The sequence below is a fragment of the Heliconius melpomene genome, chromosome 10, assembly GCF_056956725.1.
Source record: "Heliconius melpomene rosina isolate 202511_hmr_F chromosome 10, ASM5695672v1, whole genome shotgun sequence".
Classification (NCBI taxonomy): Eukaryota; Metazoa; Arthropoda; class Insecta; order Lepidoptera; family Nymphalidae; genus Heliconius; species Heliconius melpomene.
The window spans coordinates 1,736,232-1,755,841 of NC_140398.1; the positions used below are offsets into that span (position 1 = coordinate 1,736,232).

Below are 19,610 nucleotides of genomic sequence, written 5' to 3' on the forward strand. Positions count from 1 at the left end.
AGGTTAGTTCTATATAGAAACTCTATCATAAACAAAACTCGTGGCTTCGTTAAAACTTATTTCAAAGGATACCATTTCAATTCCAATTGAAATTCATGTGTCAGAAACTTTTAATGACGAGACGAGACTTCAATTTTGTTCTAAATTTCGGAGTCTCTAATCAAAGAACGATATTGTTTTATCAAATGTATAGTGAAATTGCTATATATAGAAGGTTGGGAAGGTCTCAAAATAAATATAAAAATATGTACGTACCGATCTTAATGTAACACCGTTTCACATTAATATTAGAATATTAGAATTTTGATAAAATATTGATTTAAAATAGGAAATTATTCATTTATTATCAAAGAACGCTATGTAGGTAAGATTTAAGTCATTGAATTTCGTTTTTATTATATACCAAAAGTATATAGATAATTGTTAAATGCTAGTTTTATTTTTAAGAAATAATATATGAGACCATTTTCCTCTTCCAAAATAATTATACATACTTACGTTTAGTAAATAGTATCTACACTTTCACCTCCCTTTGGTATTCTATCAAATACTTAGATACATTCTAATGAGAAATAATTTATCTGTTACTATTTGTTGTTATTCACGCTATATATCTAACGAAAAAATTGAACTGAAAAAACGAACATATCAGAAAAAAAATCTAAATGAATTACTAAACAAAAAGAGAATTACTAAAAGAATCAAATTATTATAAAATAATGTTCCAATATTTCTATGAAAAAAAGATGTTAACCAAGAAATTGCGCCTGATTGCCTAAGTAAAGTGTGGGGATTAAATGTAAGTAAAATTTCTTTTTAGATAACAGAACTGTCGTTAATGATTTATATTTTTAATCTACTAATCTTCAGCGACGCGACATCCGGCAGGCCACATTTGTTTTGGTGCACTTATTTCAACTTAAATTTTAGTTGACATTTACCGCCGATACGTAAATTCATGCAATCTGAAATCGTGAAATAAATCTATGCATGTGATAGTTTGTACGTAATAAATTAAACTTGACAACATGCCGTAAACTACGCGTAAAATAAATCCAAACGACAAGTAATCAGATACAGGCAATTATTCACCAAAACGAGATTTATATGCAAATGAAATGTTAGGTCGTCTGTGGATACTTTATTTTAGTTCATTTTATTTTTTTGGTTGCAAAATATGTAATGACTTCTGGGTAAGAGATGGCGTTATATACATGTTGAGGTAAAACAAATATGAATTAATTTAAGCGTTTAAATATATATTTACGTAAAAATATATACAAGAAAACAAAAAGATATTTATTATAATTGATTCAGTTAATTATATATCATTATTTATTATTTCATATTAATTCATTTGCGTTCAAAAATCTATTTAAAATGTATTTATAACGCTTCTTATTTATCTGTCACTTTGACAACAACTTAATTTTACCAAACTTCATAGTTCAGTCGCTTATTTGTTTATGTAGATTGTTGTGAATTTTTAAATTAAAATAACTAAACATTTTCTTTTGAACTCAATGTAATTTTATAAAAATGCCAAAACCTACATGTGTTCAGTGCAATACTAACGATTCATTTCTTTGGCGAAGTGCAGAAAACGGTCAAATATGCAACGAATGTCACTTAGCAAACACAGTGAATAAAGAGATTAACTCTGAAGCTAGCGCAGTAAAAACTGAAGGTGACGATAAAAAAGAGGAAAAAGAAGAAATTGAGGGTAAAAATGGGAAAAGCGAAGGTGAAACTACCCCTGCAAAAGCAACTGGAAAAGGCACAAGAAAAAGTACTCGATCAACGCGATATAAAGCTAAAGCTCCGGCCCCAGCGTCATCTAAGCCCGCGGCGCCTCGTGGGAGAGGCCGCAGAAGTATCTTTAAAAGACAACCTTTAAAAGCTCCAACTGCCACTGCTACTGTTGTCACAAGTGATTATTTATTTTTTAAGGTATGAAAATTTTTGTTTAGTCAAAATTGCAGTTACATAAGACCATTTTAACCAAGTTCACAAACGATTATTTCCAATAATTATTGCTAAAGTACTTAGCATTAAATATTTAATTTAATTATATACTTCATGCTTTATCCCATATATAGGAGAGTATATATAGAGCAAAGAGAACCTAGTGTATGTTGAATTAGATATATCCCATGTATTCCAAAAATTAACATCACTCTTCTTGTCAGTGTGGGAAAATAAAAAAAAAATCCCTAAGTGCCAATCTAACTCGCAAACATCACTTTTTCTCCAGAATGGCTTCAATTATATATTAATTTAATTTTTTTTATTAATTAGGGTACATATATGCAAGTTGGTGACATAGTGTCCATGATAGATGTTAATGGAGATACATATTACGCTCAAATAAGAGGATTTTTAACTGACCAATATTGTGAGAAGAGTGCTGTTATAACCTGGTTATTACCTACAAAGGCTAGCCCGCCTCCGGAAAAGGGATTTGATCCAGCTACTTATATTATAGGTATGAAGGTTTTTTCCATTTATGTTTTTGCTAAATATATTTTCTTTTTGGTATAGTTGCTTATTAGAAATATTTTTAGATATGTTGAAATAAAGAAAGAATTTAGTAGATTATTTTTAGGTCAAAAAGCATGTAACTGGTATTGATAAGCTGTAATAAAAGAGGTAAAAAATCTGTCTGCTTGTAGAATATGTTTCCATACGTAAAATAATGAAAAAATAAAAAAAATTAAGTACTTTTTAAAAAAACAATTTATTGACACTATTATAATTGAAAAATTAATTCTTACAAATATATAAATAGCAAATTTAAAAAAGACAAATATTTTAAATGAAACAATATATCTTAAACTTAACTTAAATTTTATACAATTTTAATGTTAATACTTTTTTTATTGAAATATTTTGATTTTTAAAAACATTTTTTTTGTGTGTTCCCAGGCCCTGAAGAAGATCTGCCAAGAAAATTAGAATACATGGAATTTGTAATGCATGCCCCATCTGATTATTACAAAGCAAGCAACACTCCCTATCCCCTTACAGATACAGAATTGAATAATTATAATGGATTTATTTGGACAACACTTGAATCTAAAGAGAGAACATAATAAAAAAAATTCTTAATAACTTTTTTTTCTTCAACTTACATACTGTATCCTTCATATAGCAACCCTGCCTACCCAGGCAGAGGGAACCAAGAGATAAGGACAATACATTCCCCACACATGTGACAGATCATAACACCATTCTTTTTTTTACTAACAGAGTGAAGGAATAAAAATACTTTTTTGCCTCCAAGAAGGGATGGAACCCACAAATGTCGCTCTTACAGAGAGACAATGTCCCATTGACGCCACGACAACCTTTAAAAAACATTGATTTATTCAATTTTCTAATATAAAATAAATCGTCATTATAGGCTTTTATTTCATATTAGAAATTAGATTTTAACATTTCATTCATATACTAAAAATTTTCAAACAATAAAATCCTATATTCCTAACAAAATACAGTCGAATTGATAATCTCCTTTTCTTACAGAAGTCGGTTAAAATAATTGTAAAGAATACACTTTGATGACCGCGGTTTTGTATTTTTTTTCAAATTTTACTACTTCTAATCAAGGTGTAAATGTAACATTTACAATAATAACTCAGTGAAGCAACAAAAAATACGGTTAAAAAAGATAAATACAGTTTTAGTTAATTAATCTATGGTTTTACGTGCGCTATTAACGAAAACAAATAAAACCTGTCAGTGTCAAAAGTATATCGGCTTATGTCACTGTCAATATCTCTGACGTAAAGCATGAGTAATTGTGTTCTGTGAGCATGTTTATCGAAGCCATATTTTGAAGTCGGTGTTTTTATTTAGTGAATAGTTTCTACTATATTAGGTTTTATATCTATTATTAAGAAGTATTTGGTAAACTTGTAAATAAATTACAAAATATTAATAAAGAAATTAGTAATTATTGTTCAAAATGAGTCGCAAAGAAGCTTTATCATCATTCATTCAACAAATTCACGGTCGTCCAGTAGTCGTTAAACTTAACAGTGGTGTCGACTATAGAGGTAAAATTTATTGCAACCTTGATTTAAAATGCACTTCCTTTAATTTAATTTTGGCTATATTACAATATTTATATTTTTGTTATCTTCCTATATATCATGAAAGTTTAATAACCTTCAAGCGTTTGTTTAACGTAAAATTAAATCGTAATATATACAATTACAAAGTAACTTAAGTTACTTTTTGCTATTTATCTTTGCGGGTTCATTAAATCTACATTTGTCGAGATGGAATAAGTAAAGCATATAGTTTTTACACATATTTTGTCCTTTCATCGCATTCTCTGCCTACCTGTTTTAATTCATTTCATACTAGATGGCAGGATCCAATGTATTTTACTGCTTTAAAGCACCAGAACTAACTTTATAATGTAACTATTTGCTTGTATGAGACTATGTATTAAATATCTATTATGCCATTGCCATATGCCGTGCTATATGCCATTTGATATAGCCATTGTGTTGCAGTGGAACAAGTGTCTGACCCTAAAAAACGTTGTGTGTTCACTCTTCACTCAGGCACTCATTGCAATGGAACATTGAGTTCTCTCACTCAATAAACATTTTAAAAAAAATGGGACAGTAAATTTAGACTCTCTGCTTTATTTAAAGTATATATTTATATTCCAAAAGAATTGTGTTCTATGATAGCCTCAGTAAATGCTTATAAATTGTTCAAATTAAGGTTATACTACTGCCTTTAAACATATTTACTTGTAAAACATTGCATCAACAGACTCAAGCTCATCAATATTTGTCCTGTCATATGTTTATTGATGAATGTAAGGTCAACCTTTGTTAACAATATTTTATGATACATTTTGTTGTGCGAATTATTAATTTACTTTTATAGGTGCTAAGTAAATAAATATTTAATGTGATAACTTTTGTTTTGGAATTTTACAATCCTAATAATAATTGAAAACTTTATTTTCTTAATATATTATGTAATATAAAAATATTAAATAATCTTTTTTGGTGGATTGGTGGAGATAACAAAATTTTTGTTTGTTTAATGATGCAAAATTATTATTATTTTTAACTTCACCATGTATCCCACATACAGCAGGTTAGGCAGAAAAAAACCTAGTTTTAGGACACTCTTTCCACCACCACCACTATCTGCTGAATGAAAGAAAGAGAGATGGTAAAAGAGTGGAGAAATTCAACACCACACTTTTTAATAAATGACATTGTACTCCAGTGAGTGGTACTCGAATCTGTAGTCGTTACATTTACATTCAATCACTGTCCAACTGTCCTACAACAGCCCAAAATGATGGTGATAATACATATGTTTTTGTTTTTCTCAATTACAGGAGTACTTGCTTGCTTGGACGGCTACATGAACATAGCCTTAGAACAAACTGAGGAATATGTAAATGGACAATTGAAGAATAAATATGGAGATGCATTTATACGAGGGAATAATGTCCTTTATATAAGTACACAGAAAAGACGAATTTGATCTTAAGTGTACTTTTAAATTTAAACTTATTTTTTTCATAACTATTATTATAAAATAAAAAAATATGAGGAATATAGCAGTTTATTTCTTGATATGAAACATAAACTTATAACTAAAATAATATAAAATATTATACTAAAATAATATAATTATTCTTTAATATTCATACTTTGCATTTTTCTCAGCTCCGCTGTATGTGTATGAAAACTTTACGTCACCAAAGTTCTGAAATTAAATTTAAAAAATTATCATTTTCACAAATAGAGCTAGTTCTTTTTTAATATTATGCAAAGGCAAACTTATAAATATGTAGCTAAACTAAAGTCTTTCTGTACCTTATTTTCCGAGTAGCCTTCAGGTCCTTTTCCATTTCCCAAATCAGCAATTAATTTCTCTCCTCTAACTCCATATTTCTTTTGGAAATCTTCTCTTGCGTTTTTACCAGCGTCCGGATTAAAAGGCACGTCCACTTTATAATTTAAAATCCTCGGATTAAACAATGGCGCCCAAAAATTTGAATACAAAATACACTCGTAGCACATTAAAATGGATAATAAAATTAAAACTTTTAAGAACATTTTTACAAATTAAATTAAACTTTAGATGATGTTTTAAATACGAATGCTCTGAAGGAAATACGCGCTCTTACGATAATATTGTAAACATAAATATGAATTATAGTCTGTTGACGAATAGTTTTGTTGAACGCGCTAAGTGGTTTCAAGGTTTTTTTGAATATAAGTATGCTTGTATTTTTAAAAGAAAGATTAATTTCCGCATTTTAATAATGTATATCGTCGCAAAAAGGATAGTGTACTTTAATTATATGCAAAATATTGCTGGGTCGTATTTAATAAAAATATAAAATGGCTATAAATTGAATTATTATTTTTATTTTAATAATATGGTTGATAAAATTTATTGCATATACTTAAGATCCTTTATTTTGTAGGTAGGTAGGTTTCAAGGTGACAACTTCATAATAACGGCAATAGAACAGTTTCTATAGGACTGGGCTATGATGTTGAAACATAAAATTTTACTATCAATACAGCACTTACTTAATTTGCAATTGTGAGAACAAAGTAACTTGATATACTTTTATAGTACCTATAGAATAAACATTGAACAAAAACATTAGTTTATTTTATGGGTTGGTAAATAAAACTATTTTAATCTGTGGCTACTTATCATCACAGGGTATAAGCCTTAACCGTTATATTTGTTGGTTAAACTGTAATTTGAACGTTATTTAAGACGCATAAATATATGGTACATTTATTATTTTTTCAACGCAGTTAAATAAAAAATGCACAAGGATTTTTTGTGAAATTTATATAACAGAGTGATTTACAATGTTCTTCCTTAAACTACTAGTTTAAATATTAATTAACATCAAACATGTTATAAATATTTATATCATAATACAAAAATATAAATTTAGTACATATATTTCTTTTATAATATTTTATTTGAGGTTTTTTTTTATATATTTGGGGTCTTTTTATATATAATTTAATTAATTAATGAATTCCTTCTAAAGGTGAATATGATTTATACTGATACAACTCTGGTCCTCCATAGCCGTATAATAATTTTCCCTTGCCATTTTCGTCATAATATGGATACCGGTATTTCGGCCTGAAAGTTTTAAAGATTATTTTTATGTTGGTTGGTTTTCTTCTCCTTCTCACCATTACGAGGCACAGCACTGCGTTAGATTCGGCCGAATATGGGTGACGGAAATATCTTAATGGGAACTGAGCGGTTCCCTCTGCCTACACTGCTATGTGCGGGATACAGCGTGAGGTTAAAAAAGAGATCGAATCCATACCCATCAGATGTATGACGACCTCTACATTATTATTTAATATGTTATTATATTTAAAACTAAAAAATCTGTATTAGTTAGTAACCTTTCAAAATATTGGAAGTTTGGTGCACGAGGTTGAGGAACTGTCGACTCTGTTGTAATGACGAGCGACAACACCACTACGAGCTGCAATTATAAAACGTTTAGTTTAGTTTGTAAGATTGTTACTCCAAGTTTTCGCCTCCAAAAAGTTAATAAATCTTTTATGGGTCTTAGCATACGTGTATATAATAAAATTCCGCAGTGTATCCTAGGTTTGCCACTTCCAAAATTTAAAATATCAGTAAAAAAAATTGTGACAAGTAAAGCTTATTACACTGTTCAAGAATATTTAGAGGACAAACATGTATGGAATTAATGTCTATTGAATTAGTGACTAATGTAATAGATTGTACCATTGATTTTGAAAAGAGCAACTGTTGAGTTTCTTGCTTGTTTCTTGTTTCTTGACGATTCAAAAGTGCTTATAATAAGTTTATTTGAATAAAGAATATTTTGAATTTGTTTAGTCATTATTGTCATTATCATTTTTATTTCCATTTTATTCAATACATTCTTATGTAGCAAAATTCACAATAATAATTAAAACCATACTGAGGCTATGGGGATTACATTCAAAGTATACCAGACCGAGCCAAATTTAGGAAATGCACATATAATATATTTACTGCCATCTTGTGGAAAATTTAGTAAGCATATTATATACTAAATTGCCTTAGTAGATACTTCTGCCATCTATTGAGCAGTAGCAGATTAATGTCACATTGCTTTAAGAAATTTTAAATATGATTTTTTTCTCTAAAGAATAAAAAAATACAAAAATTTCAAATAAAGTTCAGAATAATAAAAAAATGATTTCATCAAATTCATACAAAATCTCCTAAGCCGTGTATTGTTTATTTTATTTATTATTTTAAATTAATGTATGTACCAATTTATATTAACTATATAATAACAAATTTATTTATTTTGTCATTTAAATATTGTTAGTTAATATTATTGTTAGTGTCTAATATTTAAAAAAAACGTTTATTCAGATATTTCAAATGGAAAATGTTTATTTATTTTTTTCTTACCTTTGAAATCCAAAATTCTGTCATTATGTATAAAAACTTTTTATTATATATAAAATATTAATTATATAGACAAGAGTATCCAAAATAAAAAAACATGACATACATATTGCAAAACACTCCTTTCACAAGGACATGTTGCGTTAAAACATAAACCATATGTATTTGTACAAACTTTAAATAAACTATAATTTAGACATCTTTATTAACTTACCATAAAAACGAAAAAAGTCCCACACTTTTGCATTGTAATATTTTTTATGTTCCCGCTAAATATGAACTGTCAATTTTTTTTTTAATCCTCAAAATCAAAGGCACAAACTCTTACGGTATACGTGCGTCACTGAATGTAGCGGTTATAAAACTAGTCGGTAAGTAGAAAGTGTGCTTCGAATGCTAATGATTCTTCGTAACCCACTTAAGTCAGCTTTGTTTCTTTGACCTTGAAAGATAAGTAACCCATAAGTTAAATTTTTGAGATATTTTTTTCTTTTTTTGACAAGCAACCCGCTTGACAGGGTTGCTGAACTTTATGGGAGAAAGGTCTTGATGTTAGAAGAAACAGTTTTGAGAATTTATCAATTACAAAATATATTTGTAAAGTTCAACTGTTCAATGTTTTAAAAGTACGAAATTCCATATGTAGGTAAATGAAGCACTAAATGTTTTGTAATACATACTCCTTCTATTCACGTTTCTACGAAGCGCTGTAATTTCCATATCCATTCCTCAAACACAATTCTTATTTGTATTATTTAAAAACTCTAGCGAAGCCGCAAGTAAAAGCTAGTATTAAAATAATGTAAATATATTACACATTTATTTAATTTAGAAAGACATACACTTTCGACTGCATACTACCAATATAGAATAGTACCTATAATTTAATAATGAATTAATAATATTACTTACAAAATACACCGTCAAATAATCGTAGTCCCGCTACAACCATTCGAGAAGTGAAAGTCAATAACGTAATGAGCTTACATCATACTAGAACATTTCTCGTTTCTGGCTCGGTCATTACTTTAGCATTATTATTATAATATTATTTCATCTTCTGTTTCCAAATTTTGTCTAGAATTGGCTTAAGATAAATGTGAAATACTAATATTGTACAAAATTAACATTATTAAATAACTAAGTTGCAAGCACAACCTTATATTGTTTGCATACTAAATCTTGGAATATTGATTGTGTGTCTCCTCCTCTTAAATGAGTGAAAGTAAGAGCTAACATGAAGAATATAGAAAAAAAGAGCTTAGTTTTAAATGCATTTAGACAATAATTTTTGATAACATTTTAATTTCAAAAGTATTTTTTTAAGAAGATACATAAACTAAATATAAATGTTTAATGTATTACGAAAATAACTTTAACGAAAGATTATCGTTGTGAATATAAATATAATATATAATAAAAAAAACACTAAATATAGTATATAATTTTTATTTCTTTAAGAAATTACAAATGACTAGAAAACAGCTAACATCCTAATATCTATACAACTAAACCTTTTTAATAATATGTCTACAAAATGCATAATGCATAAAAACACGAAAAAACTGAATATAACATATATTTATGAACTAATATTCTTAACACATCAGCTTCAAATAAACAATTTCATATTTTTTAAGATTTTTTCTAAAATTAATTAATATAAAACAATTCTAACTGCCTAAAATATTAATAAGATATTCGATTGATATTGAAAATTTATTAAATAACTAATAAATTCCTATTTATCTACTAGATATACATAACGGCATCATTTGCTTTTTTATATGTAACTAAAACAAGACAAAGCATTATAGATATAATATAAGAAAGTGTAAAGTAATTTAACTTATCATACAGTTAAGCAAGAGTTAAATCTACTAAATATATTATATATAGTTAGTTTATATTAATAGTGGAGTACATAAAAGAGAATGTTTGAAGGTGCAAACCAGCTATTATATAGCTCATTAATTATATATAATTAGTTAATAACTATTTTAAATTCTTAAAATTATATATTTTCTATAATATATATTTTTTTATTTACTTTTAAGTATGTATAACGCCATCACAGTAACTTTTTATAATATTATACTTAAAAGTATTATTCCATTTTAATTTAACACTTCCTTGAATGAGAATCGAAGCAACATTATTGCAATAAAATTAGCCATTGATTTCTTTTTCGGTAATAACTAATAATTCTTGTTCCTTTTACGTTTCTTCCTGGATATAATGTGAAAGGCAAAGAAAACTCAGTGTTAAGACACCCTTTGCTTTTCTTTCCACCCAAATTACACACATTGGATTTTTATATAAAAGAATACAGTGGAAAAATGTAAATTATTTACATATAATCACTCCTCGAGTGGAAATGGAACCCACAACCATTGCGTTTACAGTTAGCTGCCCCACTGCAACAAGATGGCCTTCCAATATATAATTTATTAATTAAAATTAATAAGTAAAAATATCTACACATCACAATTTTTATATCTACTGCCTATATATTTTAATATTTTATTAATATTAATAATAATTTTCAGTTTTCTTATTAAATGCAAGAAAAGTTATATATACAGGGTGGAAAAGGCAGCGCTTCTTTTACTGAAACTGCATATAGGGTAAAATATTTCAAACCCAGAATTAAAAAAAATAATCAAGGTACCTCAACGGTTTGGACGGAGGATTTTTTTTTCATTTCACGATTTTTATCCATACCTGTATTTCGTGTCACGCACACATACGTATGCGACGTTGCCGCTTTGACAAGTAAGTGTGTGCGTGCCTATGTTATACTTTACAAATGGCGTTTTATTTTAAAACGATAATTTTATTATTTATTTTGTTTCAAAAAAAAACTTTTTCATTTTTGAGAATTATTTTTTTTCCGAATTATATTATAGCTTTTATAGAGTAGTTAAAACTGTGGTTTCATTTAAAGTGGCGCTGACAATTCCACCCTGTATATATAATTAATAGAATAAAAACAACATATAAGCTTTTTGCCTATTATCTATGTGAAGCTGAATAATAATTACTTTAGACTAGCCAAAGTAAGTTCTTTGAAAAAATTATTAAAGTAAATATTACTTTTTTATATTTTTTATTCTTTTTTCCTATAACTCTTAAGTATTTAGGAAAAGCCATTAATAATAAATTTATAATGAGCCAGTGTTAGCACCAAAGCTGAATTAGAAAGTTCTAATTTATATTATTATTGTTTTTTTGTAATTAATTTACAATATCATTTGGTCTATTTTCATAATATAAGGCATTAGTAGATTAATCTGATATTTTGAATTTTTGGATGTTTTTAGGTCTATTACAAGAATTAAATTCTGCTGAATGTTACCTTCACTCAATCAAATTATGAATTATTTTGTAATTTAATCCTTTCAGTCATCAATAGCATTCATAATTCATAATAAGTCAATGGATTCAAACAGTAAAATCTAAATTGAATTATTCCATTACATTCAAATGACTGAAAAATCCATTTAATTCCATTCATTCACTTACCAAGTTTAGATCGACATAAATTGAACTAAAATTCAAATAGAATTATCCAATTACATTCAAATTACAGAATTTTTTCATTCAAATCCACTCACTCATTAGTTCAGCAAGTTTCATAATCTTGCCGAATCTTTAATTGTCACTTGCCATGGGATATTCCCATCAATTGCCCTCTATAATCGACGTAATCCATTATTTGTTGTGAAATAGTTCTTTTACGTATTAACATGGCAGCCGCTTGTTCAAATTTGTGTTGATTTCTTCTTATATAAGCCATTGTATCTGTCACCATGTTTTGTAATTTCTCTGGATTGATTTCGTCCATCGCGCATTCTTCCATTAGTGGGGGATTAAATCTGTAGTAGTTGCCCGGTGGTAGTAAGTCGTTCATAACTAAATGTACACCTGGAATTAAATTGAATTATTAAATAAATATTTTTTTGGCTAAATGAGGATAGATTTTTTTATTCTTATTATCGGCTTTCTTTCTTCAAATGTATGTATGAAGAAATATCATGTTACATAGTCATGACTGTTTTACAGACAGCTCTGACAATGGTTCAAATCTCAATTTGTAATATAAAAATTATAATTGACCAACTTAAACGGAATGCACCAAGTATGTAATTAAATACCCAATAAGCAATATTAATCCTTAAGTAAGCAATATTTAAAAAGATATACCATAATATTACCTTCAGTATCAGTGGCAGAATCCAAAATCTTATTAAACTTGTCCTTCCAGCTTGTTCCAGAACTTTCTTTTCCTAGACCTTTACTCAAAAGTTGATAGTCTAAGTGTTTATTCAACGCCTTGCCTGTACCAACTGATATGACTGTGCCATTTTTGATTGTGTCTGCACCAAATAAAAGTTTGGCTTCATGGAGACCTACACCGGTGGGATTGTTTACCATTATGCCGCCGTCCTATGAAATAAAAATTATGATTTCTTTCATTAATTTCTTTTAAAGTATGATTTTTTAAAATATGATTTTATTCAAAATTAATACTATTCTTAGGTACTTTTATGTCTTTTTATTTTGTATGTTAATAGAAAATAATAGAAACTGCCATTCATGTAAAAACTATTTACATTATTTCCTTATCTTAATTTTTAATATCCAGGAAAAGAAATTTTAAGTCTATCCGCAAATAAATCAATCAATCATAAATCGTTATCATAAATAAATAAATCATAATAATATAGAACTCTAGTAACTTTGACCTTGCCAAAACAAATCAAATAAAAAAAACCTAACACCAGTCCCCATTCAGCCTACACCTGTCCCCATCCCTGTCTACTTTGGCAGCTGTCATCTATCAGATAACTGACCTGGTGCACGAGCCCGTCGAGCGCGAACTCCGTGAAGTAAGTGGGCGCGGCTGCGGAGGCGCGCACCGCGTGCCAGAGGCGGGCGCGGCTGCTGCCCGCGAACACGGAGCGCACGCGGAACCCGCACGAGTACGTGCGGAACAGGAAGGGGGCGAGGCGGGAGCCCGAGTTCACCACGCACGATACCAGCGCCATCTGTTGGTAAGGGAATTGTGTAAATAAGGAGATAACTAGGAGTAATAAAAAAAAGCACAGCATTAGGTTTAGGTGACCAAAACAAACAAATAAAATGTATTTAATACAAATTTGACTTGTAATTCAATATAATACTTCGTACGTTTTACGTGTCTTAACACAAAATTGTCTCTGACTACCCAAAAAAAATAAAACTAAATTACTTTCATAGAAAACTTGCGCTTCTTGTACACCATTCAAATTGTCGTATTATTATTAAAAATGTATTAATTTAAAAAGAAAAATAAACTCTAACCTTAGGTGTATTATGTCTATTACATTCAGTTAGAGTACAATCTTTAAGGTTCTCTTGAAGTAGCTTCTCCCATGCGTCTGTATCATAGTATGAATGTGTCCATACCAGTCTGGATGTACCTTTATATAATATAAAATATTAAAAAAAATTAATACAGCCTCATATAGCAATATAACCAGTGAGAATCTAATATTAAAGCACCCCATTTCAACGCACCGTCCAATTTTCTAGATGTTGACTGGCGGATCTCATAGCGGCGCTTTATCTAATTATCAGAGCAATAAAATAAAAATATTAAATAATAAATTTCCTCGAGTGTGAATCGAACCCACATCTGTCAAGTTTACAGTCTCACTCTGGGCAACTGTGAAACAACAACATCTATTCTATTGAACATGTGACAATGTCTCGACGGATATGAGTTCGTATCCCACTCGGAGGTATGTATTATTTTCGCTTTTAGGCTCTGATAACAAACAAAGTGCTGCGTTAAGAGGTGCATGAGGAACATAGTGTCTTAACACTAGTTTCCCTATAAATATAGCAGGATCTATATACAAGATAAAGCTAGCAAGAAAATGAAACTAATTCAATTATGTATATACTAACCACCAATAAGTGATGTATTTCCAAACATCTGTTTAGATAGTGTAAGATACATCTGATTAGCTGTTTCTAATGTTCCAGCTCCACTCGCTGTAATTCAAACAACATAATTTAACCACAAAGAATATATAAAGAATACCTACAAAAAAACTATAATAACAACTCTAAAATAAATATATCATAATTAAAAAACTTATACTGACCTATCACAGCTGCTATTATAGCACCAGTGCTAACTCCTATAATATAATCAAACATGTCTTGGACTTTTCTGCCAGTTAATTTCTCTAAATGCCTCAATATTTCTATTGCAATTATTCCTCTTATACCACCGCCGTCGATGGATAATATGTTTGGTCCCCTACTTTTTGTAGGGCCTGCATATCCTAATAATGCTAAAGCCTAAAAGAAGATACAATATATTTTAGCTTTCAACTTTTTTGTTTGATGCAAAATGTCTGTATTTTTTACATTTCATTTTTTTAAATCTTCATACTGTATCCAGCGTACAGCAGGGTAGTAGGTAGTAGGACACTAGTGTTAAGATACTCTGTTCCCCACTTTTGACCAAACTTTCCAGACATTTGGTGTTGCGTGGTGGAACCATACTCCACGCTTAGTTTTATTACCAGACCAAGGAAATAGAATTATAGAGAACTGATTCTCTCGAGTATATTTATATCATGTATATATTTGTATCATCAATATTACAGATATAGAAATATTACATAAAATAATAGTCACTTAATCCTAATTAGAAAAAATATTTTTAGAGTAAAGTATTAACAAATAAAAATGTACATTAAAATTGATAAGTATTTTAATTAAAATTTAAAAAAGAAATTACCTCATTCACAAACCCTTTCACTTCTTTAGTATTTTCGTTGTCATTTTTCTTAAGCTTGTGCTGTACCCGCAATAGTGCTCTAACTGCTCCTTCCTATTATAAAATTATATATAAATATTTCAACCAATCACAATTCTTAGATTAAATTAATTTAAATATTAAAAAAAGGAATTAATTTTATTTTGTAACTTAATGCTATATCGAAGATACAGCAGCAAAGATATAATGAACCTAATTTTAAGAAACCATTGCCCTAGCACCACTCAATTTTCGAGACATTGTGTTGTATGGCAGAAAACAACGCCACACTTTGTCTTGTTATAAGAACGATAATTTATTCCTCCAAGTGCCCCTCCAATCGAATCCATAACCAACGAATTCACAGTCACACACTGTGGCGCTGTACCACAATTTTCTATAAATAAAAGCAATGTTTATTTATGTATCTATTATCAGAATTACCTTAATAGCATAGTCTCTAGATTCGGGATACTGTTGCAAATGCTCAATAAAATGTTCAGTTCTTCTCAATAGGCACTCAGGTGTCTCTGCTGTTACAATTGCTGATATAACATAAGCCGTACGAGAATGGATTGAAGTCTGGAACAATAAAACAAAATTTAAAAATATATTAATGTTATTATAAAATAATGTACATTTTTCGTTTCAGCATCCCACCATTATTTAGTGACATGAAAATAAAAAAAAACCTTATTCATTTCATAATACACTAAATAAAAAAAAACCCATTGCATTAATCTCATTATATTTTGATAACATTTGTGGCATATAAAATTTCAATATCTCAAATATGTATTCAATACATGTGTACTAGAAAACACCACTTGAACTACTTTTATGTCATTACACTGAAGTTAATGTATAATAGATATAGGCTTATTTACATTTATTATATGAACAGTTATTTTAAAAAAATACAAACCTTACTGTACTGTATATTATTATTATAACATACAAGAAGTATGTTATGCTGTATGTAAAAATGTTTTTTTGTTTATAAACAAAGGGAAAAAATCTAATTCAAACAATGAACAATAGCAAGAACATAAAACATAAAACTTGCAAATATATATGTATTTATGCACATAAATAAAATTGCAGAATGTCAAGTGCAGCATAGTGTATGTAAGCGTGACAGTAGTGGTTCCGTTGCCCATTTGCATGAATTATTTTCATTTTTTCACTCTGGCAAAATGACAAAGCGTGGCGTTAACTTCCGCCTCTCAACACACAATATCTTGAAAATTGGGCAGAAAGCAAGAAAAGGAGTATCTTTCAACACTAGGGCACTCTGCCTACAGCTTATAGTGGGATGGGATAGTTTTTATTAAAACATTTAGTTAGAATTTTCACACCTTTCTCTATTATCTGCCATATGTCAAAACATGCATTTCGCATGCCACTTTCATTCATCCAGCAAAAAATAACATCATGAACATTTAAAAACAACTGATTATTAGATAGTGTCAGTTATACAGAAGTGTTAAAAGTTATCTCAGAATTTGTTATCGGAATTTATTTACTTATTTAATGTAAAATAATATTACTTATACTTTATATTATATTTTACACTAACAACCTCTGTTATATTTTAGTTTCACACTGTATTCTACATTGAAGGGCATGCAGAGGGAACCTGGTAACCTACTGTTAAAACATTTTTTTTATAAAGACAATATCTTGATGTTGGAATTAATGATTATTTAAAAAATATATATCTGTATACATATTTCATGGATACACTTAACAACAACTTCCATAAAATGTGTTTTTTTTTGTCACAAAAATTCTAGGTGTTAACTGGTGTTCATTAAAAACCATAAGATCTGTAAGTAGCACTAATACATAAGTAACAGAAATAAGTATTATTTAGTGATTTTATAAAATATTATTAATAAGGAATAAATATTTAACATTTAGAATATGTACATTACCTTTGTAATAATAGGTTTGTTCGTTTTCCAGCTAGGTTCAGATATTTTTCCAAAATGTAAATCTTTCTTTAATTTTAACCCTTGCCAAAGGCCTTCAAATGTAATTTCCTTGGCTTCTGAACCAAGTGTGAGAGCCTCTTGGCTTATTTTGTCTTCTTTTTCATTTTTTTCTTTAGTATTATGGACTTTTGTATGTGTTTCTTCAATTGTTGTTGCATCATTTTTATGTTCCAATTTTTGGTCTCCATTTTTAATATCTACGCTTTGTGCAAACCTAACTGACACTGCCTTCTCAAATTTCTTAATTAAACCTACAAGAATACAAAAAGGTATTAGAAATATTTGATAATAACACAAAATAAACTCAATTTTAATTTAAGCAATGTTTATGAATGCTATGCCAGTAGATTTATCAATAAACTGAGGTCAATCACCCATGAGATCTTATATTTCCCTATTACTCGGCAAAGAGTTTCAAATGTTCTGTAGGCTATTTATATCTTAACAGTTTATAAGTCATTGCACTTTAGTAAGCCTCTTTATAAACAAAAGTTCTAAATTTATTTTAAAAGTAAATACTGCTGATGTAGATATTAGAACAGTAAAAAATATTTTAAGTACAAATTATAATATATGTTCTTTTATTTTTACAAAATTTTAACTTACTTTCCCATTGTTCAGGCGACGCTGGTTTAATTTTCTGAACTAGTTTTTCCACTTCAGAGTTTAAATTGCTCATAGACAGGTAGTGGCGAATAATCCGCCACTGTCCTCCTAACGACGACATCTTCAACACAAACAGCTAGTAACCGTTCAATACAAGATATGTAATTAAAACAGCACTTCAAATAACTTGTAAATGCAATAAAAATATTTATTCAAAAGAATAAAATAAGTCCCAAAGCACTGTAGTCACGTTCTCAACTTATATCACGAAGAGCTTCAAGAAAACTGTTCACAGTATATTATTATCACGTATATATGTCAAGCCAAGTGAACACTTGATATTGTTGCTTGAGAGACATTGCTGATTTGCGTAAATCCTTGGTAAATATATTAAAACTTCGCCAATAACACAAATAGATCAATGACAAGACGGCGCAGTGACGTCAGATCGCGCGATCAATGCTACCAAAGTACCAATTGAAGCAAATCAAAACAAACGTATGAAGTCACTAAAGTTCCTTGTTATTCACTTCCGTGTTCATAAATTGTAGATTTTATATTTATTTTATTAATTCAATGTTATTTCAACAAGAGTTAATTGTGAACTGAATTAGAATATGGATTTGTAAGTAGTTTTATAGTCGCGCAAAAACATGTTTGCGTTCACGTGTACTTTGCGAATCCCGATAAAGAATTGTGTTGTGACGCCACTCGACACACCTCTTGTTTGGGTCAATGAAAATACTTCAAAATGTAAATAAACATCGTATGATCGAGTTTGTAACCGTTCCAATTTCGGCGACGTACCTTTTACTTCTGGCTGTGTTCATCTATAATTATTGTCTCTATTTCATTGCATTGCTAGACTAGTTGCGTAATTGAAGTAAACGAAAAGAGAAAGCAAAAAAATATGGTCTTGCAGATATTCTAACTTACTCTTTTAACTATTTAAAAGTTAACATAAGCTATTTTTTAAATTATCGCTTATAGTTGTAGGTGTTTTGCTATTCTTTGAATATTCGGTCTTTTCAGTTTTATACTTCCAAAAAATAAAAATCAAGTTGTAATTAAAACAAAATTATACCAAAGTAGTAAAGAATAAATGTACTTACGTGATTATATCAATAAATTATTTTTTATATACTTGGGTTAGTGAAAAATCTATTTTGAATGCAAAGAAAAGCTTAATATATGTAGCAAGTAATTGAAACTCAAGTATCAAAACTATTACAGTGGTTTTTCACATTAAATATCAATTGAATAAAAAAAGGGGAAATCCTCAATTTCTTTTGTTTGGTATTGCCATCATATTTGAATATTATTAAGTAAAACAAAATTATAATTAAATGTTCGTCGAAGATTTATATCAAAACATGACTTTTCACATTCACAGCCGAAATAATTAACCGGAAAACTTAAACGAAAATTTCTATGTAACACTTAGCAACTTTTATTTTATTAATATTTAATTAAAATAAAATCCCTTATGTAACACAATACACATCGGATGAAAAACAAGTTGACATAGTATTAATTGCTGTTCTATAGACGTAGATTGTTTATTAATAAAATGCAGCTATAAATATATTACAGCTGTCTTACTTATCAGATGTCAAGGGTATTTTTTTAGCATCATGCTGAATCCCGCACATAAGAGGGTAGGCAGAGGAAACCTAGGATTATGACACTCCATTCCCATTAAGACACTTCCGTTCCTTACT

General features: G+C 28.9%; 5 protein-coding genes across 5 annotated transcripts; 2 read left to right on the forward strand and 3 right to left on the reverse strand.

The window, feature by feature from the left end:
• The first annotated feature begins 1,418 nt into the window (after window positions 1–1,418).
• Window positions 1,419–3,111, forward strand: LOC146535109 (GATA zinc finger domain-containing protein 1). The gene is made up of 3 exons (XM_085191161.1): window positions 1,419–1,950; window positions 2,299–2,485; window positions 2,926–3,111. Exons 1-3 carry the CDS (start codon window positions 1,540–1,542, stop codon window positions 3,090–3,092), a joined length of 765 nt encoding a protein of 254 aa, XP_085047287.1. The 5' UTR covers window positions 1,419–1,539; the 3' UTR covers window positions 3,093–3,111.
• Window positions 3,112–3,772: 661 nt separating this feature from the next.
• On the forward strand, window positions 3,773–5,597 carry LOC146535110 (U6 snRNA-associated Sm-like protein LSm6). The gene is made up of 2 exons (XM_085191163.1): window positions 3,773–4,058; window positions 5,375–5,597. The coding sequence occupies exons 1-2, from the start codon at window positions 3,968–3,970 to the stop codon at window positions 5,521–5,523; spliced, it is 240 nt and encodes a 79-aa protein (XP_085047289.1). The 5' UTR covers window positions 3,773–3,967; the 3' UTR covers window positions 5,524–5,597.
• Window positions 5,592–6,101, reverse strand: LOC146535111 (uncharacterized). Its single transcript, XM_085191162.1, has 2 exons — window positions 5,859–6,101; window positions 5,592–5,748 (listed from the first exon to the last, which is right to left on the reverse strand). Exons 1-2 carry the CDS (start codon window positions 6,099–6,101, stop codon window positions 5,680–5,682), a joined length of 312 nt encoding a protein of 103 aa, XP_085047288.1. The 3' UTR covers window positions 5,592–5,679.
• Window positions 6,102–6,841: 740 nt separating this feature from the next.
• LOC146535112 (uncharacterized) lies at window positions 6,842–8,893 on the reverse strand. The gene is made up of 3 exons (XM_085191164.1): window positions 8,684–8,893; window positions 7,440–7,522; window positions 6,842–7,164 (listed from the first exon to the last, which is right to left on the reverse strand). The coding sequence occupies exons 1-3, from the start codon at window positions 8,714–8,716 to the stop codon at window positions 7,047–7,049; spliced, it is 234 nt and encodes a 77-aa protein (XP_085047290.1). The 5' UTR covers window positions 8,717–8,893; the 3' UTR covers window positions 6,842–7,046.
• A 1,009-nt stretch (window positions 8,894–9,902) lies between these two features.
• On the reverse strand, window positions 9,903–18,352 carry LOC146535113 (calcium-independent phospholipase A2-gamma-like). The gene is made up of 10 exons (XM_085190642.1): window positions 17,890–18,352; window positions 17,224–17,534; window positions 15,731–15,868; window positions 15,269–15,361; window positions 14,625–14,823; window positions 14,425–14,511; window positions 13,816–13,934; window positions 13,326–13,520; window positions 12,687–12,918; window positions 9,903–12,396 (listed from the first exon to the last, which is right to left on the reverse strand). The coding sequence occupies exons 1-10, from the start codon at window positions 18,008–18,010 to the stop codon at window positions 12,131–12,133; spliced, it is 1,761 nt and encodes a 586-aa protein (XP_085046768.1). The 5' UTR covers window positions 18,011–18,352; the 3' UTR covers window positions 9,903–12,130.
• Window positions 18,353–19,610: the final 1,258 nt, after the last annotated feature.

Bases quoted from the DNA above. Each gene is read 5' to 3' on its own strand.
- LOC146535109 (XM_085191161.1), top strand. From the start codon at position 1,540: ATGCCAAAACCTACATGTGTTCAGTGCAATACTAACGATTCATTTCTT. The intron at 1,951-2,298 runs GTATGAAAATTT...TTTATTAATTAG, and splicing joins GTGATTATTTATTTTTTAAG to GGTACATATATGCAAGTTGG. The intron at 2,486-2,925 runs GTATGAAGGTTT...GTGTGTTCCCAG, and splicing joins TCCAGCTACTTATATTATAG to GCCCTGAAGAAGATCTGCCA.
- LOC146535110 (XM_085191163.1), top strand. From the start codon at position 3,968: ATGAGTCGCAAAGAAGCTTTATCATCATTCATTCAACAAATTCACGGT. The intron at 4,059-5,374 runs GTAAAATTTATT...TCTCAATTACAG, and splicing joins CAGTGGTGTCGACTATAGAG to GAGTACTTGCTTGCTTGGAC.
- LOC146535111 (XM_085191162.1), bottom strand. From the start codon at position 6,101: ATGTTCTTAAAAGTTTTAATTTTATTATCCATTTTAATGTGCTACGAG. The intron at 5,749-5,858 runs GTACAGAAAGAC...ATTTAATTTCAG, and splicing joins AAGGCTACTCGGAAAATAAG to AACTTTGGTGACGTAAAGTT.
- LOC146535112 (XM_085191164.1), bottom strand. From the start codon at position 8,716: ATGCAAAAGTGTGGGACTTTTTTCGTTTTTATG. The intron at 7,523-8,683 runs GTAAGTTAATAA...TTATAATTGCAG, and splicing joins GGACTTTTTTCGTTTTTATG to CTCGTAGTGGTGTTGTCGCT. The intron at 7,165-7,439 runs GTTACTAACTAA...TAAAACTTTCAG, and splicing joins AACTTCCAATATTTTGAAAG to GCCGAAATACCGGTATCCAT.
- LOC146535113 (XM_085190642.1), bottom strand. From the start codon at position 18,010: ATGTCGTCGTTAGGAGGACAGTGGCGGATTATTCGCCACTACCTGTCT. The intron at 15,869-17,223 runs GTAATGTACATA...TTATTGTTCCAG, and splicing joins ACAAACCTATTATTACAAAG to ACTTCAATCCATTCTCGTAC. The intron at 14,824-15,268 runs GTAATTTCTTTT...ATCTTCTTTTAG, and splicing joins TGAAAGGGTTTGTGAATGAG to GCTTTAGCATTATTAGGATA.